Source organism: Giraffa tippelskirchi, chromosome 3 (assembly GCF_054371585.1).
Source record: "Giraffa tippelskirchi isolate mGirTip1 chromosome 3, T2T-mGirTip1v1.2.pri, whole genome shotgun sequence".
Classification (NCBI taxonomy): domain Eukaryota; kingdom Metazoa; phylum Chordata; class Mammalia; order Artiodactyla; family Giraffidae; genus Giraffa; species Giraffa tippelskirchi.
The window spans coordinates 182,907,267-182,935,262 of record NC_137277.1 but is presented as its reverse complement, the minus strand read 5'-3'; the positions used below and the strand labels follow the sequence as shown (position 1 = coordinate 182,935,262).

At 54.1% G+C, this 27,996-nt stretch overlaps 1 protein-coding gene across 2 annotated transcripts; it reads left to right on the top strand.

Moving 5' to 3' along the window:
- The first annotated feature begins 13 nt into the window (after window positions 1–13).
- On the top strand, window positions 14–27,862 carry ZDHHC18 (zDHHC palmitoyltransferase 18). Of its 2 annotated transcripts, XM_081580466.1 has the most exons (9): window positions 14–450; window positions 4,291–4,451; window positions 18,758–18,907; window positions 20,501–20,638; window positions 20,767–20,815; window positions 21,321–21,423; window positions 22,880–22,992; window positions 23,878–23,977; window positions 27,095–27,862. In XM_081580466.1, exons 1-9 carry the CDS (start codon window positions 134–136, stop codon window positions 27,191–27,193), a joined length of 1,230 nt encoding a protein of 409 aa, XP_081436592.1. In that variant the 5' UTR covers window positions 14–133; the 3' UTR covers window positions 27,194–27,862. The 2 variants fall into 2 exon arrangements, with proteins under 2 accessions (XP_081436592.1, XP_081436593.1); XM_081580467.1 differs by lacking the exon at window positions 27,095–27,862 and having other exon boundaries at window positions 23,878–25,852.
- The last annotated feature ends 134 nt before the right edge of the window (window positions 27,863–27,996 follow it).

Genomic DNA, 27,996 nt, shown 5'->3' with positions numbered 1-27,996 from the left:
GCCGTGAGGCCGCCCCCTGCGAGCGAGCGCCGCCGCCGCCGCCGCCGCCGCTACCACCTCCTCCGCTCGGCCCCGGTCCCCGTGCGGCCCGGCCGGCCCGCGGGGCGCGGAGCCGAGGTTCGCGGCCGGCCGCATGAAGGACTGCGAGTACCAGCAGATCAGCCCCGGGGCCGCCCCGCCGCCGGCCTCCCCCGGGGCGCGCCGCCCCGGCCCCGCCGCGCCCCCCGGCCCGGGCCCCGGGCCCCCGCCGCCCGCCGCCGCACCGCGCTGGAGCAGCAGCGGCAGCGGGAGCGGGAGCCTCGGCCGCCGCCCGCGGCGCAAGTGGGAGGTGTTCCCGGGCCGCAATCGCTTCTACTGCGGCGGCCGCCTCATGCTGGCCGGCCACGGCGGCGTCTTCGCACTCACGCTGCTGCTCATCCTCAGCACCACCGTCCTCTTCTTCGTCTTCGAGTGAGTTCCGCGGCGCCCCCTACCCTCCCCGTCCCCGCCCCCCGAGGCGCCCCGTCCCATCCGGTCTCCGTTGCCCCCTGCCGCTCACCCCACCCTCCCCAGCCCTTGATGGACACTCCAGCTCCTCTGGTCGCCTGCCGGGCACCCCGTCCTCTTCCACCTCCCCAACTCTCCACCCTTTGCAGCACCTGCCAGGCACTCTCCTTTCCCGGCCCCTCCTTGGCCGGCATCTTCCCTGTGCCTCTCAGAGTCCGCCCCCAGGCCTCTCCGGTCTCCTTGATTATCTCCCATCTGTCCTTCCTGGTCCCCTCCAACCCTCTCAGACTCGGCATCTCCCCCTTGCCCATGTGGATCATCGTCTAAGCTGGTCCCCTCTGTTCTTGCCAGCCGCCTCATCCCAGCCCCTCCCTTAGTACCCCCTCCTTCCCTGGCACTCTGCCTTTGCCAGCTTCTGGCCAGGAACACCGCCCTCCCCCGTGTCCCTCCAGGACGCCCATCCTTTCTGCCTTCTCAGAAGCTGCCCCAGGCCTCTGCAGCTCTTATCCTATCCTCTGGACTGTCTCTTGCCACCAGCTTCTTTCTGAACCCTCCAGGCATCTTATCTCTGTATCCCTTCCAGACAACTTCTGAATGTCGTCCTTGGCCTCTGGCTATATGCTCTCACCTCCAGGTTCCCTAGCCATCTTCCCTATTTCCTCCAGGGTCCCTCTCAGGTCCCCTGGTCATCTCTACTCTCAGACCCAACCCCCTCACTTTCCCCTCAGTGGTTCTCACCCTAGACCCTCAACTATCTTTGGGCCTCTCAGACCTCCTCTTTCCCCTTCAGCACCTTCCTCAGTTTTTCCAGAGCTTTCTGGTCTTCCCTCTGCCTCCTCTGGTCCCCCCAGACATCTCCCAGGCCCCTGCCCCCACCTCCTGACTTGCTGGCTTTCTTTCCCTCCCCAGCACTCAGAGCACCTTCTGGCTGGTTCCATGGCAGGAACAGCTGCAGCGCCTTGTTATTTGTCAAGAGTCTGAAGTATTTCCGTGTGACAGGTCATATTTGCCTCCGTGGGCGTTTGACCTCTTCATGTCCCCAGTGACCCAGGACTGGCCCACACAGATTCTCCGTTTTAGGGATGGAGGAAGGGACTTGTGTCCCTTTACCAGGTCACATCTTTATATCAGAAGTTTTCCACTGTACTGTTGATTTCCAGCTTGAGCCGCCTGCTCCCTGATTTCCTTGCATGCACACACACTCACGCTGCGTGAGTCCCACCTCTCCCTCCTCTGCTGCCCATCCTTCTTTGTGTTCTTACTCAGTTACCCAGGTGATCAGGAACGCCATCTCTGCAGTCCGCAGAGCAGGTTCTGATCTCAGCTCCACCAGGCACTAAGTGAGTGACTTCGGGGCGTCACTTTGCTTCTCAGACCCCAGTTTCTGTATCTATAAAGCAGGATTTATGACATTACCCACCCCCTCAGGGTGTCACGAGGATGACATGGATCCAGGCACGTAAGCTTTTAGCTGGTAATAAGCATTTAGTGCTGGCTGCTGCTATTACTTGTCATCACCAGAAAACCCTTCCCAAGGGCCATGGTCAGGCTGCCACAAAGACACAGGCCCCCAGGTACCCTTTCCAGCTGCCAGGTCCTGTTTCTGCAACCTTGGGCTTCCCCTTGAAGCAAGGTGAGGACTTTTCTACAAATTAGCTTCTCCCTTTCAGCTTGCCTTTCTGACTCAGGGTGGATTAAAAAGTTCTGGAATGATGAGCAGGCAGAAGCTCTGCGAAGCTCCCCCAGCCCCCAGCACGGCCCCTGGGCTGAGTTTCAGATTCACCTCCTTGGGCCGGCCCATGTGCGTCTTTTGAAAGTGCCTTTTCCAGCCTCCCTCGGGCTCCACCAGGTCCTCCCAGCCAGGGCCGTAGCTGAGGCAGAAGGAAGTGGTGCTTGCTCAGGCTGCCCCCTGTGACCCTGTAGTGTAGAATTTGGTCCGTTCAGAAGCAGGACTTCCTCTGGGCTGAGGGGATGTCTTCACGGGTGCCAGGCTTGTCCCCAGAGAGGGAGTGGCAGCGAGGACTTCTGGGTTCCAGGAGGGCTGGTAGAGCATCCCCTCTTTGTCTCTGCTCCTCCTCACCTGGGCTGGTGGCATTGGCAAGAGGGTTCGGGTTCGGGCCAAGGGCTCACCTGGGCCTGGACTGGGGTGGGGGCTCAGTGGGGGCCCCGTGTAGGGGCAATAGAAAATGCATGTATTTGTTGAATGAAACAGACAGAGCATTTGCTGGGAGCCTGGAGACCCCCGTCCTGCTATTGCCTGTCTGGGTGACTTGGGATCTGCCCGTGGGCTTTGGGGTCCTCCCTCAGTAAAACCAGGGGGCCAGGACTTGGTGTCTGAGGGCTCTGCAAGTCTCAGACTTCAGGTCTTCTCCATCTCCCAAGAAGTCTAGTTGTACATGAACTGTTTTGAGTTGTCACGTGGGTGACACGGAGGGCCCAGCTCTGTTTGAGGCTCAGACCTGGGGACCACTGACGTGTTTGGAGCAGCACGTGGCCCCCTTGGAGCCCTTGGTTTTGGCAGTCTCTGCTCCTCAAGGGAAGGGCCTCTCTGGAGGCCAGAACCTCCGACAGTGGAGGCTCCAGAAACAGTGTGTTGATACCCACAGGTTTGTTCCTGCTGCTTCGCCAGCTCCTGGAACCTGGGCTGACTTGGGCCTCCCAGTGGCCAGTCATCCCCAGATAGTAGTTTCTCAGCCCGCCAGGGGCCACTCTGGCTCTGGGAGGGAAGGCCATGTAGGATGGTGGTTAATAGTATGGGTGGGCCTCAGCATTAGACCCTTCCGTCCGCTGTCCACTACAGACAGTGCGCGGGCTGTTGGAGCTCACCAGGGTCAGGGGGCATGATAGAACCGAGAGGGGATGCCAGTCTTTGGGTGACAGTGGCAGTGGCTGGACCAGGCTCTTCCCTCAGCCCCACTTTACCTGGTAGACCCGACTCATTCAAGTTCTAGCTCAGGCTTTCTCTCCTCCAGCCAGTCTTTCCTAACTGTTCTGCTACTTCCTCCTTCCCCATTATAACACACAAAGTCCTGTGTGGCAATTCTTTGTTTACATATCTGTTTTCCCCACTAGACTAAGCCTCATTGAAGGAGCAGGGGGACTCTTGTCTTACTCACAAGCAGCCATAATCCCTGCTGCTTGTTAAAGGTATTGCCTTTAAGACCGAAATTGTTGTGTTAGTCACTCAGTTGTGTCTGACTCTTTGCGACCCCATGGATTTGTAGCCCACCAGGCTCCTCTGTCCATGGGATTTCCCAGGCAAGAATACTGGAGTGGGTTGCCATTTCCTTCTCCAGGGGATCTTCCCGACCCAGGGATTGAACCCAGTCTCCCACATTGCAGGTGGATTCTTTACCACCTGAGCCACCAGGGAAGACTGAAAAGACCTCAGTAAACACATGTGGCGTGACCGAATAAATGAGTGAATGTTGTCATGGATGAGTCATCTCAAGTGACCGTCCAGTTCAGTGGTGGCGGCTGCCTGAAGCTCTGTGTTTAGAAGGATTCTGAGGTTGTAGCCAAGTGCAGGGGTTGAGTGCTAGGACCTATTGGTCATGTCTGCCAGGCGCTCAGGGAGAAAGTGCAAGGATCAATTAGTGATGTCTGCTCTGGGCACGGAAGGGAAGGGCGTAAGGACATAAGGGCAGGGCATGTGGCTGCACTCACCCAGGGGCCGTACCTCTGCATCTGCTCAGGACCATGGTGGTGTTTGCTGGGATGACAGCGCCTGCCTGGTGTTGCAACCCTGTGCCCCAGGCAGCCCCTGGGGTATCTGCTCACGTCTCTTTCCCTCTCTTTTTCCAGCTGTCCTTTTTTGGCCCGCCACCTGACCCTCGCCATCCCCATCATTGCTGCCATCCTGTTTTTCTTCGTCATGAGCTGCCTGCTGCAGACAAGTTTCACTGACCCCGGAATCCTGCCCCGGGCCACCGTCTGTGAGGCAGCCGCCCTGGAGAAACAGATCGGTGAGGCTCCTGCTCCAGCTGCGGCTGTGTCTGCAAACTGTGCCTTCCTTGATTTGAGAGGAGGCCTGATTTTCTCTTCCCACAGTTTGCTAGGCACTGGGGGTCCAGGGGTGAACAGGGCCAGCTGGAGCTGATGCTAGAGTGCAAGAAGCAGAGGATAAGCAAGTGAGCAGATAAGCAAGAAATACCTGCACGGGAGGGCTGGTGTTGACAGCCAGACAGTCCTGAGACTTACAGGAGGCTGGGCTCTGTGTTCACTTCTTTATATGCCTGATCTTATTTAATCCCCCGGTAATCCCATGAGACAGGTACTGTTGTTATTCTCCTTTTACTGATTAATTACCTTGGGTCTCTCGGAAGTTAAGTAAATGGTCACAAGTCACACAGTAAGTGGAAGAGCCCGAATAGGACCCTAGGCACTCCAACCAGAGCCCCTGCTCTTAAAAATTCATACTCATTTATTCATTCACTCCTCAAACATTTACTGAGCCCCCTACTATGTGCACCTTTTCTAGATACAGTAGCAAACAAATCCGACGACAATCCCTGTCTTCTTGGAGCTGACATTCCAGTGGGAGGAGAAAGACAGTTAACAAATATCTAGGCTGTGACACAGAGAAGAAGGAAGCTCGGGGAGGCAGGGCTAGAGCTGGGGGAGGGTGTACAATTATAAATAGGGGGGTGGAAGGCCTTGTGAAGGAGCTGATATCCGAGCAAAGACATAAAGACCCGCAGAGATGAGGGGTTGAGCCACTGCCACTGTCTAGGGAGAGCTCGCTGGGGTGGGGAGTGGGCTGGTTTAGATGAAGTGGTCAGGCCGGCCCTCGGGAGGAGGTGGCACTTGAGATGAGCCAGTCACGGGTGGCCTGGACACAGTAAAAGCAAAAGCTGGGAGCAGCGAGCAGACTGGCGTGTTTGAGGGGCGGCAGGAAGGCCACTGTGGCCACAGAGGACCTGTGCTGCCAGCACCCAGGTGGCCCTTGGCCTCCCAGAGCCACTGTACAAGTTGCCGCCCCAGGTGGCTGGGCACCACTGCCAGGGCCTTAATCTCAGCCTGCTCCACCCTGGCTCCTTCCTGCTGAGCAGTGATGTGGATGGTTGCACACCTCGGGGGTTTCCGGTCTGTGGTTGGCTCCTTCCCCTAACAGGGTGACTCTCAGACAGACTTTTGAATAAATGTCCAGCTGCCTCTGAAGAGCCCTGGCAGCCTGCGAGGGGCAGAGCCCTGCGGCATCCGTCCTGGAAGTTGCTCCACTGATGCTCTGGAGTGGCTCGGGAGGGTGGGGGTTGGGGGGTTAGGGGGGCATGCTCGCCCACGCCTGTCCGATCTTTGTCCCCTTCCGCTGCCCTGGCCTGTCCTCAGCCACACCCTCGGTTGCCTTCTTCCTCAGCCTGCATCCAGCTTCCTTCCTTCCTTCTCGCACCCCTGGGCCACTTGCCACTCAGCCTCCCAGCTTCTGCCGTTCCAGTGTCCCAGGTCTGACCCGGCAGCTGGTTGCGGGCAGCGCAGTTTCTCCTCCCTTCAGGTCCAGGCTAATGAGGCCGGATTAATGTCCGACTCAGCCTGGGCCGCAGAGGTCTGGCTGCCTGACATCCTCTGTTCTCCCCGTGAGCTCTTTGGGTCGTACTGACCAGAATAATCCCCAGGTTCGGGGAGAGCCTGACTATGCTGAGCGCGTCCCATCCTTTATTCCCATAGATCCACTCAGCTATGAGGCTGGCTGGGCTGCTGCAGAAACTAAGGCAGGGGGTCCCATGGCCCTGGAGCCTTGACTCCCAAACCCTATGTTTTCTACTCTGGGATGGTGGCTGGGGCACATCCCAGTCTCCCACGGGCACGTGCTGTTTGTTCTTAGGTCTCAGTTCAAGTGTCTGGCAAGCCTGTGTGACCCAGTTGGGCCATACCTTTGTAGTACCTTCCTAGAGCGCCTTGTCCTTCCAGCTTGGCCCTGGGTCGTTACAGAATCATCAGGCAGGCCCAGCAATCTTTCCTGGGTTGTGAGTGTATTGTTCACCTTGTCTGCACGTGGGGGCTGAATGCACCGGCCTCTGTGAGGCCCTCCTTGCTTCCCTCAGTGGCTGGTGGAAAGACGGTTGGAATGTCTCCCAATCAGATGTCATCGGTTTGGTCATTCTTGTGTCAATTCTGTATACTGACTCCTGACTGCCGGGAGAGGAGGCACGGAGGTGGGGGTGGGGGTTGGGGAGCGAATCTGTTGTGAACCCTCCCTCTGGGGGTCTCCAGGCTCGCTCAGTCCCCCAGGGAAGGCCCATCTGGCCGCCACGGGTGAGATCGGGCTTTGAAGAAGGATGGAAGGAACCAGGAGTGTCTTGTGCTGAGAGGTTTCGGGGAGGCTTCCTGGAGAGGTGCCCTGAGCCAAACCCTGCAGTGTGAGTGGACTTCAAGCACAGGAAGGTGTGTGAGGGGAGCCCCCCATGTAAATGGGGCCCAAGGAGAGGACAGTGGGACAAAGGGGCGGGTGTGGATGCTGAGCAGGCGGTGTTGGCCGGACACAGGGGTGCTTCAGAGAATTTGGCGCATGGGGTGGAGACAGTCTTGTGGGCCCCTGAGCGTCAGGGTTGGAAACATCCCTTTGGGAACAGTTCCCAAGCCTGGAAGGTGGCATCTTTGGGGCCTTTGAATTCTGAACTTGAGCTGGAGGCTTCTCCTCAAGGTGAAACATATTTTCTTAAAAAGGACTAACATCACTGAGCCTTTTTTAAAAATGTTTATTTACTTTTAATCGATTGAAGATTGCCTTACAACATGGGTTTGATTTCTGTCATACATCAACATGAATTAACCACGAGTGTACCTATCTCCCCTCCCTCTGGAGTCTCCCTTCCACCCATTCCCACCCCTCTGGGTTATTTCAGAGCCCAGTTTGAGTTCCCTGAGTCATATAGCAAATTCCCACTGGCTGTCTCTTTAGCGGTGGTTGTGAAGAGGGTGGTGGTGGCAGCAGCGCCCAGAGCCATGGAGAGACCACCAGGTCTTGGCCCGCGCTGTCCCTGAGCCTTTTCGAGAAGGTTGGGGACTGACTCTGAGGCGGGTGATGTTGTTTATCTAAATATGAGCTGGTCACTGGGGCCCTGCACCCATGCAGACAGTGTGACCTTCTCGCTCTGGCCCCATAGACAGCAATTCCAGCCCCACAGGATCTGGTTCGAGGGCTCCCACCCTCTAAGGACCATGTGGGATGCGGTGGCCAGCGCCGCACAGTTTGCCCAGGACGGTCCCTGTTTTAGCGGTGGAAGTCTGGGGAAACCCCAGAGGCTCAGGCAGACGGGGCTGGTTAACCACCCTGGTCTGAGCCCCTGAGTTGACAGCTGGTGAGGCTAGCATCTGGACCACCTGCAGGCTCTGGGCAGGTGGAGAAGAGGCAGGAGGCAACAGCATTGCCCCTGAAAGCCCCCGGTCTGATGAGAGGTCATGGAAACACCCGGATCCGGGTGACAGACACTCCCCTCGCCACAGTTACAGCTCACACAACATAAACAAGCCACCTCTCCCTCCGCCACCACACGGCAGGTCACAAACCACATCCTGTCTGTCTCCAGGATGTCTCCCATGGGGTCCTTCTGAAGCTCACTGCCCCCGGGGAAGACATAGCTTATTGTCCACCCAGATTGGCTCAGTGCTCCACCGACCACTCTCCCTTCAGTCACAGTCTTCTCTCCGAGATCCACGTTAGACCCGGCCCCCTGCTCCCAGCTCAGAACGTGGGCAGCTGCCCAGTGCCCTCAGCCCCATTTCCCAAAGATTGTCCATTGACGTACAACCTGAGTGGTTTTTGCCCTTTCGGCATCTCACCTTGGTACCCTCCTTTCTTTAGAGTTTTCCTGTAAGTGGCTTGCTTTTAAATGTATTTTTCCAGGGGAAAATGTGTATCACCCCTGTTAGCAGAAGCCACTTGCTCCAAGTAGAAGATAATCATAAGGACAAAAGCATAACAGTGTTACAGAATTCTTGGTGGTTACAGTTGCCTGTGGAAAGCAGTTACTTTGAGGCCTGTGAGGATCAGGCCTGTGAGCTGAGACCTTGCCCTGGATGGAGTCAAGGCGTGAAAGAGAATTGAAAGTGGGAATGCCTTTTCTCATCATGTGATTCAGTGCTGCTTAGTGTCATGACCAGGAAACACACCGTCTCCCACCTTCCTGAAAGCTCGCCTCCTGAGGCGCACTGGCTTTCAGAATCAAGGCGGACCCTGGGCCACCCTTCCCTCCTCACCTCCTTCCACTCCCCCGCTCCCCAGCCACACCACACGCTCATGCCTTGACTCTCGGGGTCCCCTCTGCCGCTGTGCTCTGCCCCCCACCCCTTGAGCCTGAGGTCTCAGTCTTTCCTATTTTCCCATCCAGTGCAGCTTCTTCATTCCTTCTTGCTTTCTTTCCTTTTAAATGTTTATTTTTTTTATTTATTTGTGTATTTGCGTCGGGTCTAGGTTGCGGCACGCAGGATCTCTGTTGCCCCTATTGGGATCTTTTCACTGAGGCTTGCGAGCTCGTAGTTACAACGAGCTCAGTTCCCCACCCAGGGATCGAACCTGCATCCCCTGCATTGCAAGGTGGATTCTCAGCCACTGGACCACCAGGGAAGTCCCTCTCATTTTATGCTGCCTCTTGCCCCCTGCCCCACGTATTCCACTCCGTCTTCTCATGGTGTTGAGTGCAGACACTGGTAACAGCGTTGATTGACCATCTCTGGGTCACATCTCTCCATCTCTCATTGGCATCATCATCTGACAAGGTCGATACTGCCATCACCCAGCGAGGAGGTTGAGCAATTTCTTCCAAATCACAGGCTAACAAGGGGCCAGGCCAGGTTTCACAATCAGGTCACACTGGTCCCAGAGTCACTGCACTTGACTCAGTGCCTCCCGCGCTGACTCTGTAATTATCCACCTCTCCTGCTCACTCTGCCCCCAGGCCGAGCTCTTTGTGTATCCCCAGGCCTGCCAGGAAGCCTGCCTGTGGCAGAGGCTCCCTAAACCTCTAGCAGGAACGGAACTGGTCAGGCGGAGATTACAATGACCCCGGTGCTCAGAGCCTGGCCGCCCTGGCTGACATGAAGCCTGGGAGCTGGGCACCCACAGCTGTTTCCTCTGCAGGTGGGGCAACAGGAGGGCAGCAACGGGGCCCAGCAGGGTGGGTAGAGGTGCTCCGTCTCCCCTCACTAACACCTCCTCAGTAGCTCATGGCCAGCCCCAGGGGCCTCCCCACCAGCCACAGGGCTTCAGTCTCAGCCCCAGCTATTCATGCTCACCCTGCAGTTGGGGTTGGGGTGAAGACACCCAGCACAGGCCCCCTGGTCAAGAGAAAGGCGTGGGAGATTCGTTTCCTTCTTCTACCCATTTAGCAAGAAGGAGCCTCCCACTCATTACCACGTCCGGGGGAGCTTTAGTTTCCCATCTTGGGGTGCCTTTTACTTCTTGGGGAAGAGCCTGCATCAGACAGAGCCCTGGAGGAGGTCTTAGATTCCCGCAGGGCAGGGATAGCTTCTCTCATTACTGCTTCTTCATTCATTTCTTCAACAACTGTTTGCACTGAGTAACAAAGCAACCACATTTGACTCACCTCTGCGTACTTGGCCCTATTTCCCTTACCCGCCACCCTGGGCCTTGTACAGTAACTTAACATCATAGAGGCTCGTGTCTGGAAGAAGGGACAAATGAATGCCTTGGAGGACACGAGTTCTAATTTCAGCTCCTCCTTGTACTGTTGGAGTGAAGTTGATAAAACTCGGGCACACGTCCCCGCCCAGGGTGTTTGGGTACAAGTGAAACAGGGAATGTCCATGCGCTTTGAAAGTGGTTTTCCTCTGCTGCAAGTGAAGAGGCTTGAGCCTTGTGGGCGGCGTGGTTAGTGGCCTTGGCCCTGGGCACTAACAAGCTACCACTGGTGATGGGTGCCAGGAGGAATGGTTTGAAGAGGGTTCTGAGGCCGAGTCCAGGGATGTTATTGGTCAGCAGTGTCTGGCCTGAGGAAAAGCAAACAATTGCTTGTCTTTCCCTTCCCCACGTGGGGCTCAGCCATGTAGCAGCATGCCCACAAGGCCGCCTCTGCCCCGTCCAGGGCCCTGCAGTTGGTGACATTACTTGTGTCTGGGTGGCACCCTTGTACCAGAGTGGCCGTTTTTCCTCTTCTCCACCTTCAGCTCCCAGCAGCCTGAAGACACTGGGTGCACAGAGCCTCACTTCCTCTTTCTCAGAGTTCTAGAGAGGAGGTGGCCTGGCTGCTGGAGGCCAGAGCAGACTGGCAGGAGTTCTCTTCCTGCCCTGGGGAGAGGCGTGGGCGCCCCTCTGCCCTGGGAGAGCCTCTGGGAATCCAGTGAGGGGTCCAGTAACTTTTCTCTTGGTCCCTGAAGAGGGTCTGTGGCTGTTTTTCACTCACAGCTGGGTTGTGTTGTCCAGTCTTTTCATAAATCAGTTGCTTGGAATATAGTGTTCTATAGAGACAATACCAGTAATAGTAATGGCTAGTGTTTATTAAGCTCTTGCCAGCTGCTTGACACTTTGCTAAACCCACTTGATGAATTCTCGCCTGATCCTCCTAACAGCACTAGGAAGTGGATTTGATTATGTCCCATTTTCTTTTTCAGCAGATGAGGGCCCAGAGAAGTTAAGTGACTTGATACACATCACACAGCTAGTAAGCGATTGGACCAAGATTCATACCCACATGCCTCTCTGGCTCCAAAGCCTGTATCCAGGTCTGGGAGACACCAGTGGGCAGGGGCAGGCGCTGGGATCTAGCGCCTGAGGAACAGGATTAGGGGTTGGGTTTGCAGCAACATCAGCAGCTTTGGGAAGAGCTAGGGAGTTCTGTAGCCTACGTGTCACAGAATGAGCTGCTTGACAGGACTGAGGCTTCTGTGGACCCAGTGCTGTGCCCAGGGCTGCCCTCCCAGCCTCTCACTCAGACCTCATCATGGCTCTGTGAGAGTGAGACAGTCTTGTCTCCATTTTATGGTTGAGGAAACTGAGGCTCAGAGAGGTGAAGGGACTTCCTAAAGTAGCAAGTGACTAGCAAAACCAAGATTCAAACCCAACATTTCAGACTCCAGATCCTGTGCCTTGCTTGTTATTGTTCAGTCGCTCAGTTGTGTCTTCCTCTTTGCGATCCCATGGACTGCAGCATGCCAGGCTTCCCTGTCCTTCATCATCTCCTGAAGTTTGCTCAAATTTATATCCATTGAATCAGTGATGCCATCCAACCATCTCATCTTCTGTCGTCCCCTTCTCCTGCCTTCAGTCTTTCCCAGCATCAGGGTCTTTTCCAAATAGTCAGCTCTTCGCATCAGCTGGCCAAAGTATTGGAGCTTCAGCATCAGTCCTCCCAATATTCAGGGTTGATTTCCTTTAGGATTGACTGGTTGGATCTCCTTGCAGTCCAAGGAACTCTCAAGAGTCTTCTCCAACACCACAGTTCAAAACCATCAGTTCTTCGGTGCTCAGCCTTCATTATGGTCCAACTCTCACATCCATACACAACTACTGGCAAAATCATAGCTTTGACTAGGTAGGCCTTTGTTGGCAAAGTAATGTCTCTGCTTTTTAATACACTGTCTAGGTTTGTCATAGCTTTTCTTCCAAGGACCAAGGGTCTTTTAATTTCATGGCTGCAGTCACTGTCCACAGTGATTTTGGAGCCCAAGAAAATAAAGTTTATCACTGTTTCCATTGTTTCCCCATCTATATGCCATGAAGTGATGGGACCAGATGCCATGATTTTTGTTTTTTGAATGTTGAGTTTTAAACCAGCTTTTTCATTCTCCTCTTTCACTTTCATCAAGAGGCTCTTCAGTTCCTCTTTGCTTTCTGCCATCAGGGTAGTGTCATCTGCGTATCTGAGGTTATTGATATTTCTCCCAGCAATCTTGATTCCAGCTTGTGCTTCATCCAGCCTGGCATTTTGCATGATGTACTCTGCATAGAAGTTAAATAAATAGGATGACAATATACAGCCTTGACGCACTCCATTCCCAATTTTGAACCAGTCTGTTGTTCCATGTCTGGTTCTAACTGTTGTTTCTTGACCTGCACACAGATTTCTCAGGAGGCAGGTCAGGTGGTCCGGTATTCCCATCTGTTTAAGAATTTTCTACAGTTTGTTGTCCACACAGTCAGAAGCTTTCGTGTAGTTAATGAAGCAGAAGTAGGTGTTTTTCTGAAATTCTCTTGCTTCTTCTGTGATCCAGTGGATGTTGGCAATTTGATCTCTGGTTCCTCTGCCTTTTCTAAATCCAGCTTGTACATCTGGAAGTTCTCAGTTCACATACTGTTGAAGCCTGTCTTGGAGGATTTTGTTCATGACCTTGCTAGCATGTGAAATGAGTGCTATTGTGTGGTAGTTTGAACATTCTTGCTGCCCCTCATGAAAAGAGCTAGTTGTAAGTACTCACCAGGGCTTCCCAGGTGGTGCAGTGGTAAAGAATCTGCCTGCCGATGCAGGAGACGCGGGTTCGATCCCTGGGTCGAGAAGATCCCCTGGAGTAGGAAATGGCAACCCACTCCAGTATTCTTGCCTGGAGAATCCCCATGGACAGAGGAGCCTGGTGGGCTACAGTCCACGGGGTCGCAAAATGTTGGGACAGGACTGAGTGACTGAGCATAAGTACTCACCGAGTGCCAGTTCCTTTACTTGTACTGTTTCTGATCCTTCCCACTCTTCAAGGTGGTCATCGTTATTTGTCTGCTTTGACAGATGCAGGTTCACAGAGATTAAGCAGCTTCCCAGAGGGCACCAGCTCCTACGTGGGTGGGTCAGGGTGTAACCTGCTGGCCCACCTGTGTCTCTCCCCCTTGCCTGCTGCCTCACAGGTCATAGGCCCCAGGACTGCCTGTTGGTCCCACTGTCTCTGCTCTCAAGCAACCTAGTGTCCAGTTGGGGAGACAGTGTACACACACAGCAGTCCTGTCACAACTCAGCACAGGGTCGAGAGCATGTTCTGTGCTGTGTGAGAGGCTCTTGTGGTCAGAGAGGCTGCTGCTGAGGCCCGGCGAGTCGTGGTTAGCAGAGAGAAAAGAGGCCCGGCTGGGGCACGGGGGCAGGAAGCCAGGGCAGAGTGGCGGGAGCAAAACTGGAAACGGAGGTTGAACCCGACTGTGGAGGGCCCTGATGTCAGGATGAGAAGTTTGCCTTTATCCTGTTTTTTTTTTAGGGGAGGCCAGTGAAGGGTTTCTGAGCTGGGAAGTGACTTGAAAGGGGTTATTTAGGGAAATGTGATGGTGTGTGCAGGGCAGGTTAAAAGGCAGCGGGACTGGGAGCAGGAGTCTTTTGGGGCTGCTGTTCGGTAATACAGGCCTGGGCTGGGGTGGGGGTTGGGAGTGGAGAGGGATGGGTGGTGAAGAAAGAACCTGACCAGATCTAGTGACTGGCCAGGCCCGGATGAAGGAGAAGGAAGGTCTGCCCAGGAACTCCAAACTGGGTTCCCCTGGCTCAGTCACTTACTGGCTGTGTGACCTCAGACAAATCCCCTAACCTCTCTGGGCCTCTTTTCTCATCTGTAAGCTGAAGGAGTGAGAGCAGCGGCATCGGCTATCTGCTGGGGGCCAGGGACTGTGTTACATGCTCTTCGAGGTGCCTTTCAGCCCTTGGATTGTGCCATCAGGAGAAATAAGGAACCAGGCAGGGAAGAATAACACTCATTGTGACACTTGCAAATTTACAAAAAGACCTCAAGCCCAAACTTCGGGAACTTGGATTCACATCCTGATTCTACCACTGTGTGGCCTTAGGCAAGTAACTAGCCTCACTGGAAAAGCTCCTAAACCGCAACCTGGAGATTAAGATGATAACTTTACCTCCTGAGATGTTGAAAAGAATATATGCAAAGTGCTCAGCATATAGTAGCACTCAGTGACCTGTTCTCATTCCCTTATTTGTCTCAGTAGTTCTATGAGCTGATAATAACAGTGCACACACATTTTTTTTAATGCATTTTTATTTGGCTGGGTGGGGTCTTGGTTGCAATATGTGGTATCTTGGTTCTATCATGTGCGATCTTTCATTGTGGTGCATGGACTCTCTAGTTGGTGGTGCGCAGGCTTAGTTGCTCTGTGGCATGTGGAATCTAGTTCCCCGACCAGGGGTGAACCTGTGTCCCCTGCATTGCAGGATGGATTCTTAACCACTGGACCACCAAGGACGTCCCCCAGTGTACACTTCTTAAGCATTTGCTCTGTGCCTCTTCACGTGCATTAAATCATTTAATCCTCACAATAGCCCTATGGGGTAAGTACCCTTAATCCCTTTCAGTGATCAAGGAAACAGAGGCAGAGAGGTTAAATGATCTGCCTTGTCACACATCTCGCAAATGGCATCATCAGAAGAAACCCAGCTAGTAAGAGGTGAAGCTAGGATTCATGTCTCATTCTGCCTGTTATTCTCATTTTACAGATGAGAAAACCGAGGCTCAGAAAAATTCATTTGACTGCAACCTCACACACAGCCTGTGGCAAAACTGAGTTTCAGAGTATGTCTGTTAGCCTCAAACCCCCTGCCTTGACCATACTGCCATTACTAAGGAAGAGATGTTTAGATGCTTAGTTCCACTTTAAACATGCCACAGTTGAGGTGGTGGAGAGACAGCCTAGCAAAAGTCTCTTTGGTAGCTAAGAAATTGAGACACGAATCTGCTTCACTGATACATGCCAAGCGCCTAGAATAGTGTCTGGCACATGGTAGGCACTCAGTAAGCAGTCACTGGGAGCAAGTGGCCAAAGTAGAGCTGGTATTGGGGAGTCAATCCTGTGGAAGTGATGGCTGGAAACATAGCCAAGGGCTGGGGACCCCAGGCGCCCCTGTGACTCGCAATTCCATCTGGGGGGGAGCTGCTGCTCTGGGGAACGCTGGTCCTCTTGGCCTGGGGTACCAAGAGGCTCCCTGCGTAGCTCTGTGGGTTTTGATCTTGGTTCAGCACCCTGTTCTGCCAGCAGACCCACCATGTGACTTTGGACAAGTTACTTTCTGTTTTCTGTTTTCTTTTTCCTTTTTCTTAGGCTTTTACTGAAGTATAATGGGCTTGCCAGAAGTGTACAGCTCATAAGTGTTCTGTTTGTTGAGGGTTCACAATTGGAACACACACATGTAATTAGCACACCCAGACCAAGAAACAGTGGTGGAGCCCCCCTTGTTCCCCTTTCCAATCTCTGTCACCCCTCCCCCTGCTAGGATATCCATGATCCTGACTTTTAACACCATAGATGACTTTTACCTGTTTGTGAACATTTTGTGCACTTACGCATTTGTGAGATACATTCATACTGTTGTGTATAACTAAGGATCATTCATTCTCACTGCTGTATAGAATGCCACTGTATGAATATACTACAATTTTTTTTCTCCATTCTACTATTGATGGGAGTTTGGGTTGTTCCAGATTTTGGCTATTTTGAGAATTGTTGCTAAGAACAGTCTTGCACTTGGCTCTGGTGCACGTCAACTCATGTGCATTTCTGCTGGGAAGACACCTCTGAGTGGGACTGCTGGGCTGCACATGCTGAGTTTTGGTGGTTAGTGCAGCACTGTTGTCTAAAGTGGTCAGATGAGATCTGGAGTTGCTGTACATTTTTGCCAACACTTGAGATATATATATATATTTTTTTTCATGTTCGCCATTCTGGTGCATATGTACTGGTAGCATATTGTGGTTTTAATTTGCATTTCCCTGATGACTAATGAGTATGAGCACTTTTTCATGTGTCTATTAGCCATTTAACAGCTTCTTTTATGAAATGCCTGTTTGAATCTTTTGTCCGCATTCAGATTCAGTTGTCTGATTTTCTTCTTACTGACTCATAGGACTTCTTTATAGACTCTGGATACACATCCTTTGTCCTTTGTCAGATAAACATACTGCACATATCTTCTACTACTCTGAAGGTCATATTTTCATTCTCAATAATCTCTTTAGATGGACAGGAGTTCTTAATTGTGATAAAATGCTGTTTATCAAATTGTTCTTTTATGATCAGTTCCTTTGTGTCTTATTTAAGAAATCTTTGTCTACTCCAGAGTCATGAAGTTGTTCTGTTTTTTTCTTTTTTTTTTTAATCCAAAATGTTTTGTACTGAGCACTGTAGTCCATCTGGAATTGAGTTTGTATTTAGTAGGAGGCAGGGTTACAGTAATATGTGTGCTCAGTCGCGTCCAACTCTTTGTGACCCCATGAACTGTAGCCTACTAGGCTCCTCTGCCCATGGAATCTTCCGGGCAAGAATACTGGAGTGGGTAGCCATTCCCTTCTTCAGGGGACCTTCCTGATCCAGGGATCAAACCTGCATCTCCCACATTGCAGGCAGGTTCTTTACTACTGCGCCTCCTGGGAAGCCCTTCTAACAGTTACATTTTCCCCACATTTGTGTATCCAGTGGATCCAGCATTGTTTTATCAGGAAGAAACCATCTTCCTCCTTGGCCCTGTTGCCTTTGTCCTGAATCACATGATCATATACATGTTAGGCCTGTTTCTGGAGTCTGTTCTGTTCCACTGGTCAGCATTTCTACCCTTGCACCCACACCAGGCTGTCTTAAGTACTAAGACTTTATCATAAGTGTTAATGTCTTGCTGTATAAGACCTCTAGCTTTGTTCTTCAGGAGTGCCTTGGCTATTCTTGGCCCTTTGATTTCTATATGAATTTTAGAATGAGTTTTTTAATTTCTACACATACACACAAAAACCCCAACTTGGATTATGTTGAATCTAAAAATTAATTTGGAGAGAATAAATTGTTTTCTAATATTGAATCTGCCAATCCATAAATATCATATATCTCTGCATTTCTTTTTCTCTTAAAATTTTTATTATAAAAAATTTCAAACGTTCAGAAAAGTGGGAAGAATTAGTATAACAAATTTGAATAAATTCACCATCTAGATTAAATAGTTACTAGTGTCATATGTGTCATACAAACATAAATGTCATATTAAACCATTTCATAATAAATTATACACATAGTAAAATATACACTTACCCCATAAATACTTCAACATGTATCTCCAGGGTTTAAGGATAGCCTCCTCTGTAATGACAATTCCATTAACCGATCTAGGACAATTAATGGTGCCCAGATTTTTAATCTATAGTCATTTGTTCCCCCTTGCTCTCCAAATTTCTTTTGTTGCTGTTTTGTCTTGTTTTTTAATAATTTTATTTATTTATTTTTTGGCTGTGCTGGGTCTTCATCGCTGCACAGGCTTTTCTCTAGTTTCAGAGAGCAAGGGCTACTCTCTAGTTGGGGTGCATCTCATTGCAGTGGTTTCTGTTGTTGCTGAGCACAAGCTCTCGGGCCCACAGGCTTCAGTGGTTACGGCTCCCAGGCTCTAGAGCACAGGCTCAGTAGTTGTGGCTCACGGGCTTCGTTGCTCCAAGGCATGTGGGATCTCCCTGGATCAGCGATCGAACTTGTGTGTCCTACACTGGCAGGCATGTTCTTTACCACGGAGCCACCAGGGAAGCCCCCTGTTTTGTTTTGTTTTTGAAAACAGGATCCATTCTAGGATCAAGCATTGCACTGGTTTCTATCTTTTGAATCTTTTTAAATTTAGAAACATCTCCCTTCTGCTTTTGTAAGCAACACTGACTTTTAAAAAATTCTTTTTTTAACTAAAGTAGAGTTGAAATACAGTGTGACATTGACGTTTGTCAGAGAGCAGGGCAGTGGGCTTGTAGACATCACACATTCTGCATCTGATTGTTTCCTCATAGCTTTGCTCTCACTGTGTCCTCTGTCCCTCATGGAAACCAGAACTTAGATCTAGGCTTGTTTGAAAGAAAGTGAAAGTGTTAGTTGCTCAGTCACCTCTGACTCTTTGTGACCCTATGGATTGTAGCCTGCCAGGCTCCTCGGTCAGTGGGATTCTCCAGGCAAGAATACTGGAGTGGGTTGCCATTCCCTTCTCCAGGGGATCTTCCCAACCCAGGGATCGAACCCAGATCTCCTGCATTGCAGGTGGATTCTTTACAGTCCCTGGTGGGTCAGACTATAAGGTTGCAAATAAAGCTCACTAAGATGTTTAGATGCAGATTAAGCTCACTCAGCCTTCCCAGGTCTCCCTCCCTGAAAGCCCTCTCTGAAGTGGTATGTGAGCAGGTGTGTGAAGCTTCTCCCCACGCTTGGCACGTAGCAAGTCTCGGTGGGTGGTCACAGCTCTTGATGCCCTTGGCAGCCATCTTGCCCTAATGTTTGTCCCCCCAAAGCAGCTTCCCTGAAGCTTCTCTCATCCTGGTCGGGCAGTGCTGGTTTCACCCTCCCCTGGACGGGGCTTGGCCGTCCCCCATCTGTCTCTCCTCCCCTTCTCAGACAACACAGGCAGTTCCACTTACCGGCCACCCCCTCGGACCCGGGAGGTGATGATCAATGGGCAGGTGGTGAAGCTGAAGTACTGCTTCACCTGCAAGATGTTTCGGCCGCCCCGGACCTCACACTGCAGCGTCTGCGACAACTGTGTGGGTAAGTGGGAGGCAGCAGAGGGGGGTGTGGGCAGTCCTGAGAGGGATGGAGCCCCGGAGACCAGGAGTCGTTTGTGAGAGGTGGGGGCGTCTGGGCAGGAAGTCTGGTTCCCTCAGATCTGCTCTGACTGAGGAGGGGCTGCGGGGAGGGGTGCTGAATGTGACCAGTGGTATCACGGCTTCAGCCTGGGATGGGTGGATTCCTCCCTCAGCTCTGAAGTGGACATAGAGACGCCCTGAACCCTCCTCCCAGCCCTTGGCCTGGTCCTCATCAGGTCCAGGGTCCAGAGTCTGGAGCATGACATTCTAGATATGTGGCCCAGGGCCAGCTCTGCTGAAAGTCCCAGGGTTTGGACTGACAAGAATCTGGGAACCGAGGAGTTCATGCCAGTGAGGTGGAAAGGGCGTAGCTGGGATTGGAAGCTAAGCTCCTGACCCACAACTGCCATGGTTGTTGGGGAGCCAGAGGCTGTCTCGTCCCCTCTTGCCGCTCTCTGGAGGCCCAGCAGCTCAGACAGGGACCCAGGGTGCACCTCTGGGAGGGTGTTGTAAGGAAGAGGCTATGTGAGAGGACCCAGGCGAGCTGAGCCATGGTGACTGTGCACGGTCCCCAGGGCAGTGAGCTCATGACGCTAGCTCAGCACTCCCTGAGCAGGAGAGCCATGGGGAGCACCTGGACGGCAGGCTGTGAAAGTGGGTGACTCAGTGGGTGTCGTTCCTCCCTGAGAATCTGCCCCACCCACCCTCTGTGAAGGGCGCTGGCCTGATACCCACATTCCCACAGGGGACTTTCCTCACCTGCCTGGGCGTGACCCCTCCCTCCCCTGGGACACAGTGCTGGTGTGAGCTCAGCCCTCTGACTAGGCCTCCAATGCTGGTTCTGCACAAATTACCTAGCGGGCCCGCCCCTCCCTGATCCTCTATTCTAGAGCTAGGGAACAGGGGTCATTGGTTGTTACCAAGGGGCCAGGATCATAGGCACCAAGTCCTTTCTGTGAATCTTCTTCATTACCAGACTCTGCCAGGCCCTGGCGTTCAGCCCAGGCCCTCTCATGGAGCTCACGGTGGAGCAGGGGTTACAGTTTGTGCTTATCGTGCTCAGTCATGTCTGACTCCTTGTGACCCCATAATCTGTAGCCCACTAGGCTCCTCTGTCCATGGAATTTTCAGGGCAAGAATACTGTGGGTTGCCAGTTCCTACTCCAGGGGATCTTCCTGACCCAGAGATCGAACCCGCGTCCCTTGCATTGGCAGGCGATTCTTCACCACTACGCCACTTGGGAAGGGGTTACAAGCCAACCTGCTAATTGTAAATAAACATATAAACCCATGTAGGCAAAGTGCTGCAAAGGACAAGTGCCAGGGCAATGGGGCAAGTAACAGGGGCCTCACTCTCCTCTGAGGTTGAAGGAGACTTTCTCAAGGAGGTGGCCTTGCAGCCAAGACACAGAGGACCCGGCGGGTGAAGGACCAGAGGCCAGGAGTGTCGAGGAACTGAGAGTCGCATGTGGACAGAGCTAGGGGGTGGGGTCACCCAGCTGTGATGAGAGGCCTCTAAACACCCGGCGCTGACCTGCCTCCCTGGCCCTTCCAGAACGGTTTGACCATCACTGCCCCTGGGTGGGCAACTGTGTGGGGAAACGGAACTACCGCTTCTTCTATGCATTCATTCTCTCCCTCTCATTCCTGACGGCCTTCATCTTCGCCTGTGTGGTCACCCACCTGACGCTGCGTGAGTTAGGGGTGCCGGTGGGGGTGGGGCAGGGCCGAGCGGGAGGGCCAGGGGACAAGCGCAGCCAGCTCACGGGGCCATGGTCACCGTCCCTTGAGCCGTGCCCTCTCCTGTCTCTTCCTCCCCAGGCTCTCAGGGAAGCAACTTCCTCTCCACTCTGAAGGAGACACCAGCGAGATATCCTTTTGTCAGCAAGGGGGAGCCCTAGTGGGACCCAAGGCCCCTTCCCTGAGGCGGGTCCCCACACCACGTCCTGTAAACAGAGGGCAGTGGGATAGAGCTGATGTTTGTCCTCTGGAATCCAGCGTGCCAGCTGCTGCTGTTCACCCCCAGGCTAGAGCCCATTCTGAATGGGCTGTTGTGGGGCTGGAATTGCCAAGAACTCCCAGGAGCACAGCCCCGTCCTCCCTAAGACACCCAGCTTTCTGGACTGTGCTGTGTCCGTGACTCTGGTGTTTGGAATCCTCAGTTCTCTCTTCCATCCATTACCCTGGGCTTGTCCTGCCCTCAGGGGGCTCCTGAACCCTCGTTGTGGCCCAGGAGGGGATCTGCTGATATTATAGATGGTTACAAATTTACCTCCCTTCTGGGGGAGTAGCTGCACAGAGGGATGGGTGAGAGAGGCTGGTGAGGGAGGCTCCCAGCCCCGGTCCCCGTGTGGGTCCTTGACTGCGCTGCTCACCGTGCTGGAGTTGGTGATCTGCTTCTTCTCCATCTGGTCCATCCTGGGCCTCTCAGGGTTTCACACTTACCTCGTCGCCTCCAACCTGACAACTAATGAAGACGTGAGTAAAGGCCGGAGCAGCACCTCATCCCTGGGCCGGGTCCTGGGATGAGGGCAGGGCTGAGGGAGCCTGGGGCAGCCACAGTGCAGCCCTGACCCCCTAACTTCTGGGTAAATGTGGGCAGAGATGCGAGGCAGCCCGGCATCTCCTTTCAGGGCTCAGGGGGACCCTGGGCAGGCCCCCGAGGTTGCTTTCTCCCTAACCCCACCAGAGCAGCACTGACCCCATTGCTATCCTTACATTTGGACGGCTCATTACCATTTCCAGAGTTCTTTCAGTTTCCATCATCTCTTTGGGTCCTTTTGCCTCTGAGGCAGAAGGAACAGAGACGCTTTTTCTTCATTTGATGGCTGAGTGACTTGCCCCAGGTCACCAGCTGGAAAGGGAGAGAGCCACGGTTGCACTCGGAAGCTCAGGCCCACCACGCTGTCCTTGTAGACAGCAGCGATTCCACTGTTCTCAGGGAGTCCTGGGGCTCTCTGAGGCATCCTTAGTGAGGGAGGTGGTCAAGACAGAAGCGTGAAGCTCCATCAGCCTCCCCACTCCACCTGCTGCCTTGTAGATCTCTACCAACAAACCTTGTCTGTTGGAGCGCCCACTATGTGCTGGGCCCTGGGCCAGACCTGATCCCTCCCCTCCCATCCTTCCAAACAACAAAAAAGCAAATGAGAGCATCCGTCCCAGGGCCAGCACCTAATGTTGCTCAGAGGCCCGTGGACCAACAGAAAATACGTTCCTTGACCTTAGCCTGTCATTTGGAGAAAGGAACTTAACAGGCATGACAGGGTATCACATGCTGGGTGATTGGTACAGAGCAGAAATGACATTAGCCAGCTTCTCCCAAGGTGATTTCCTGGGGGCTCTTTCTGCAGGATATCACTAGGGGTTAAGCAAAAAAGGGTGTCATGGCCAGATACATTTGGAAAACTCTACGGTAAAGTCAAGCCGGTCTCCTTCACTGCTGATCTCCTCAGTGCCTTTGATAACCAGCTCCATGGAGCTAGAGAGGGGCAAAATTTCATCTCATGCTCCAACAGGGTTGCTTGAGTTCCCTGTTTTTCAAGTGAGAACTGAGACTCAGAAGTGGTGCTCTGTCCGGGGTCATGAGCAAGTCTGTGGGAGAACCAGAGTTCACAGCCAAGTCAGTTTGAGCCCTGGGCCCTTGCACTAGCCTCCTTCCTGGGTGGCTGGCAAGAGAAGGAAGGATGCACCCCGAAAGCTTCCCCTGGAGGCTTCTCTTTGGCTCTGCTCTGACTTCTTGGTCAGAGCCTCCTCTTCTGGGTGCCCCCCAACACCCAGTAGTCCCCCACATTCTCTTGGAAGGACTAAAGTGTAAAGGCACATTCCCTCCAATAGGCTAGCCAGAATTGGTTTCAGAATTTGCTGGTCTTCCCCAGCCTCTAGAACAAGGGAAATGAAGGGAGGTACCTGACCCAGAGCTCCTTCCTGCTTGCAGATCAAAGGCTCGTGGTCCAACAAGAGGGGCGGTGAGGCCTCTGTCAACCCCTACAGCCATAAAAGTGTTATCACCAACTGCTGTGCTGTGCTCTGTGGCCCCCTACCTCCCAGGTAAGCCAGGGGGTGGGTGCGTGGGGGAGGTCACAGGGCCTGGCCTGGCCAGTGTGTGGGGCGGGGCCGGGGTGGGGGGTAGCTCTGTGAGTCTCCTCTCGAAGTAGTTCTGTAATCACTGACTTCCCCACACCAAAGATGCCCTCCGTCCACCACCATCCCCTGTATACTTTCAGGGCACTTGTCACAGAAAGGAATTCTGTAGAATTGTAATTTGTAATCCTGTGTGCTCATTGTAGAAAAAACTAAGTACAAAATATTAGAAAGAGTATTAGATCTCACATGTAATCGTACTCTCCAGGGATAACCACAATGAATGTTTCGTCTGTCTTGAGGGACTCTGCTGTCCGGTGCTGATGGCTGGACTGGGTGGAGCCTCGTCTCCCTCCTGGTGGCTCAGCTCTGCAGGGAAACGCCCCATCGGTCTGGACACCAGGGGGCGCCAGATGTCCGGATCGGGAGTTCAATTGGATGCCGTGGGGGCGGGGTGGGGGTGGGGTGAGATTTCTTCACACCGTCCCCACCTCCTCCCGCCCGATATACGATATGCCTGTCACCCATCCTGCCCCTGGGGAAAGGACAGTAGGGATTGCAGGATCTCCCAATGCCCTTTCGTCCTTGCTCTTCTCACCTGCAGCTTGGGAGCCCGACAGAAAGCCAGACAGTTTGAATTAATGGTGGATAAATTCTGTGGCCCAAAGCCAGCTGTCCAGAGTACAGAGAGGGCCCTTTCAGAAAGGAAGGGTCTTGAGCCGCCAACTTGAGCAGCCTTTCTAGGGCTGGGTCTTGCCTCGTCTGGGAGATGGACCCAGCTGTCCAGTCCCGGCCTGGAGCTGTGGTGTCAGCCAGGGCCCTCACGTGTCCCCCTGCCTTGTCTTTTGGAAGCCTGATTGACCGGAGGGGATTTGTGCAGTCCGACACCGTGTTGCCCTCGCCCATCAGAAGCGACGAGCCAGCCTGCGGAGCCAAGCCCGATGCCAGCATGGTAGGAAGCCACCCATGAACCGGGCTCAGTACTTGCCACCTGCTGGCCTGTCTGCCCCTCTGCACTCACCTGCCACCCTCCACACCTGCCAGGACCTCCTCCCCATTCCACCCGAAGGGAAGCAGAGCTGCCCAAGACTGCTTGAGTCTTTTCGTATTTATTTCCCACCCTGCGTGGCTTTCCCCACACTGTGCCATGGCTGTACCCTCTGCTCCCCAGACCATGTTCACACGGCTGGGGGCCCTAAATTCCCCCAGCTGGTCAGTGGCAGGAGTGACAGCAGAAAGAGGCCAGGGCCCCTGAGGCCGCCCAGTGGACCACGCCAAGCCTCTGGCCAGCCGTGCCCTGTGTGAGTGAGGCTGAGGACTGAGTGTGACACCTCCCATGTAGGGGAGCTGCTGGGCCCTGCTGAGCTGGGGTCCAAGGTGGGTGAAGCCGGACCAAGGAGAAGTCGGCTCTGGACAGCAGGCTGTCAGAGAGGATGCCTCTGGGGGCTGCTTGGGCATCTGGGCCCCTTCCTTCCTTCTGGGATAGCCATCGTTCTTTCTTCCGTTTTTGTTTTTGTATGGAGTCGGCCAGTAGACTAGAGCTGGGGCTCCGAGTAGAGAGGGCAGAGTTGGGGGTGGGGGGGAGCAGCCTGCATCAGGGGAAGCCAAATCAGCCAGCCAGGCACCCGAGACCTCAGCTCCTCCATGATTCCTGGGCAGCACACTAGGAAGGGTGAACCTCACCCCCCTCTGCACACGGAAGGTTCTCCAAGGGCCCAGCCTGGCCCCCCAACCCCACCTCTCTCCCAGGTCAAGTCTGGAGATGGGCAGGTTTTACTCATGCTGGCAATACTTGAAACGGGTTTATTAATGCTGGGTATTTTGCACAATTTTATAGACCTCTTTTCTACATAGCATTTTTTTAAATGGAAGAAAAAAAAAGTCAGCCACATTGATATCTATGTAGTACCAGGTGAAGGGTTATCAGAAGGCACCTTGGTTTTAGTAAGTTTATTACAAAAGACCTTCTGGCTGTGAGTGAGCGAGTGTGTGTGTGTGCGCGTGTGTGTGCTCTTGTACAAATGTGGCTGGCTCCCACACCCCCTGGGTTGCCTCACTCTCCGCCATCGCCCTTGGGTGCCAGCCGGTGGTGGCAGCAGCAGGAGCAGCCTGAGCCGTGGGGACAGGGAGTGCATGCATTGGTCACAGGAGACCCCTGGGCTCCTGCTGCAGTCTGGCCCATCCTCTTTGCCCTCCTCCAAGGACCTCAAACAGGGGCTGGGACTTGGCCACCCAGCCCCCAGGTCAGGCTTCCAGCTGGGACCTGCCCAGACAGGCTGGGGCCTGGTCAGGTGGATGGGGTAATGGCTGTGGGGAGTGGCTGCCTCGCCACACCCCCTCCTCCGGGATCTGAGTATGGGACCCAGCGCCAGGGGCTAGAGCATGGCCAACTGAAGGCCTCCCTCCAGGAAGGACCAGGGTGGGCTGAAACGAGTGAAGGTTGGCCTAAATCTGGGCCAGAAACTTAAGAGGATGGCCCTCCTCTCCTGGGAGCGATAGTTTCTTGTCAATAGATAGGAAACTGTCCCTCCATCCCCCTCCTTGGCCCTGTAAGAGGGCCGAAACCCTTGGAAAAGGACATAGGAAGTCCCCGCCCCTTGTCCTTCCTTGCTCCAGAGGCTGGTGGGTCACAGGCAGCTGAAAAGTGGCAGACCCAGGAGTGCCCTCTGGGAGAAACCACTTGGCCCCAGCCTCAGGGCCCAGGGCCCTGCTGCAGTGGGAGTGAGCAGTGGGGAGGAAGCTGGCTAGAGGAGGGGACTCCTACCTGCCTTTTATTTAAGCCAGTATTCTTTGTTCCTGCTTGTAATAAAATTTTTGTTTTTAAGAATTGATTTGCTTTGGTTTGGTTTTTGTTTGCTCTTTCTTTGCTGAGGCCCCGACTGGCAGCCCTCTGTTCTTTCAGCCAAACTTGGTCTTTCCTCTTCCGTTTAGTTCAGTTGCTCAGTCGTGTCTGACTCTTTGCGACCCCACGGACTATGTAGCATGCCAGGCCTCCCTGTCCATCACCAGCTCCCAGAGCTTACTCAAACTCATGTCCATCGAGTCGGTGATGCCTGGGGAGACAGAGGGCAGGCAGCCCAGTGATCCAGCTGAAGTTCTCTCCTGGCTGGAGTCTGTTTGCTGGAGGCTGAGCACAGGGGGCTGTAGCTAGGCCTCCACAGGCAGGGAAGAAAAGGCCATCCTGTCCCCTCTCCATCCCCTCTACTTTCCCAGGCCCTGGGGGCTTATGACCCCTAAGTTCTTCTTTCTTTTCTGTCTTTCCACTCTGACCTCCAGTGACTGCTTAGCTAAGAAAATGTTTGTAAAGGAGTAGATTCCAGTTTGAGAGCCAGAGCCTCCCTGGCCCCCACCCCCGCCTGGGCAGCAGGGCCCCACCAGACAGCTCGTAACCCTGGCCCACCTCTCTGGTATCTCCTCCAGGAGGACACCTGTCAGGATTTTGCCATCTCCTGCACAGCCTGAGGGGAGCTAACAGGCCTCTTTGCAGAGGGTTAGCTGGTAAGACTGTATCTCCCCCGTCGGCCAGCAGCACTGCCCGCTCCCCTCACACACCATACCATCCTCATCGCATGCCTCGCCACCCCCACGGGGCCCATTCATCTGTCTGGTGTGTGGTGCAGTGTGTGTGCTGGTGGTGGTAGGGCCCTCAGGACTCCCCCCCCTCAGCAGAAGGGCCGGGGCGTGGGCGCAGGGCTAGGAGCCGGCCCCACCCTGGACGGAGGAAGTGGCTTCACACAGAGCAGCTCTCCAGCTGGAGCAGGAGGTGAAGGGCGAGGTCGGGAAAGGATGGCGCACCTGCCCTGAGGCGCTGGGGCCTGCTCTCACGGTGTCCTGGTGCGCAGGGGCCCTGGTCACTAACTCTGTGTCCTGGCTTTCTGTCCTGCTGAGCTTTTTCTCTCACCTGCCCGGTTCCTCTCCTGCTTTGTTGCCTGCTGCCTGAGCCTCGGCCCTTCTGTGGGGAAGACGCAGGTGCTGTGGCTGCCCCCCCTCCCTGCCGGCCTCCTCTCTCCTCCCCATCGCGCTAACCCTCTCTCTTCTCCTCCTTTGCTGTCCTGCCCGGGATCTCCAGTTTGTGCGGGGGCTTAAGGACCTCCTGAGGACCGCTGCTCTCTGCCTCTCCAGGAGCGGCCTGGGGGGAGCCAGGCCCCCGGCACCTCCACCTGCCTAACCCGTGGCCCGTCTGCCACCGTCTGTGCCTACAGGGTCTGCCCCCAGGTCTGCCCCCAAGCCTGCCCCACACGTATTCTCTCTAGGGCCCCCTCCCAGAGGAGGCAGGGGTTGGCCTCTCTGCCCCCGCTCCCACTCCTCGCCGGCCAGAGTGTAGAAGGCCAGAAAGCAGCTGTCAGCACAATGATGTCAGACTCTGCTGAAACTCACCCTCCTCTCCTCCACCTTCCTTCCCCTTCCCCAGATCTGTCAGGAGTCAAGACTCTTAAGAATCTTGCCTTACAGCCTGCCCACCCCCAGGATCAGGCAGAGCTCTAGTCTAGCCGAGCAGGTTTCTTTAGGAGCCGTCTGGGGTGTTGATGACGCTGCTGAACAAGTTTGGTGACTGTTCTGAGCACAGCTGGTTTGACACTGTTCCCACGCACCCCCCCACCGCCCCCCCACCCAGCAGGTAGGACGCAAGGAGGACGCTGTCCCCTTTGCTTCAGGCACCGAGGGGCCGGGCTAGCTGGGCTAGCGCTGACAGTCCCGACCTCTTCAGAGGAACTGAAGGCAAGCAGGTGGGCCTAGGGAATCTGCTGAGCTCATGGCGGGATGGGGGTTGGGGGCTGCTTGTCTACTGTCCTGTACCTTTTTTAACCAAAATAAAGATCTCCCTCTTCTTGCCATACATTTGACTGTCTGGTACCACCTTTATTTGGGGTCCAAGGCTGGGGCCTGTGATGAATCTGCAGAAGAACATCTGGCTTATTCTCAATGCCAGCCTAGTCAGCTGGTCAGAGCCATTCTGGAGATTTTAAAAAA

What these genes read in the sequence shown, in the direction of transcription:
- ZDHHC18 (XM_081580466.1), top strand. Translation starts at nt 134, where the DNA reads ATGAAGGACTGCGAGTACCAGCAGATCAGCCCCGGGGCCGCCCCGCCG. An exon ending in CGTCTGCGACAACTGTGTGG is followed by an intron (nt 18,908 to 20,500) that starts GTAAGTGGGAGG and finishes TGGCCCTTCCAG; the next exon opens with AACGGTTTGACCATCACTGC. An exon ending in GGTCACCCACCTGACGCTGC is followed by an intron (nt 20,639 to 20,766) that starts GTGAGTTAGGGG and finishes CTTCCTCCCCAG; the next exon opens with GCTCTCAGGGAAGCAACTTC.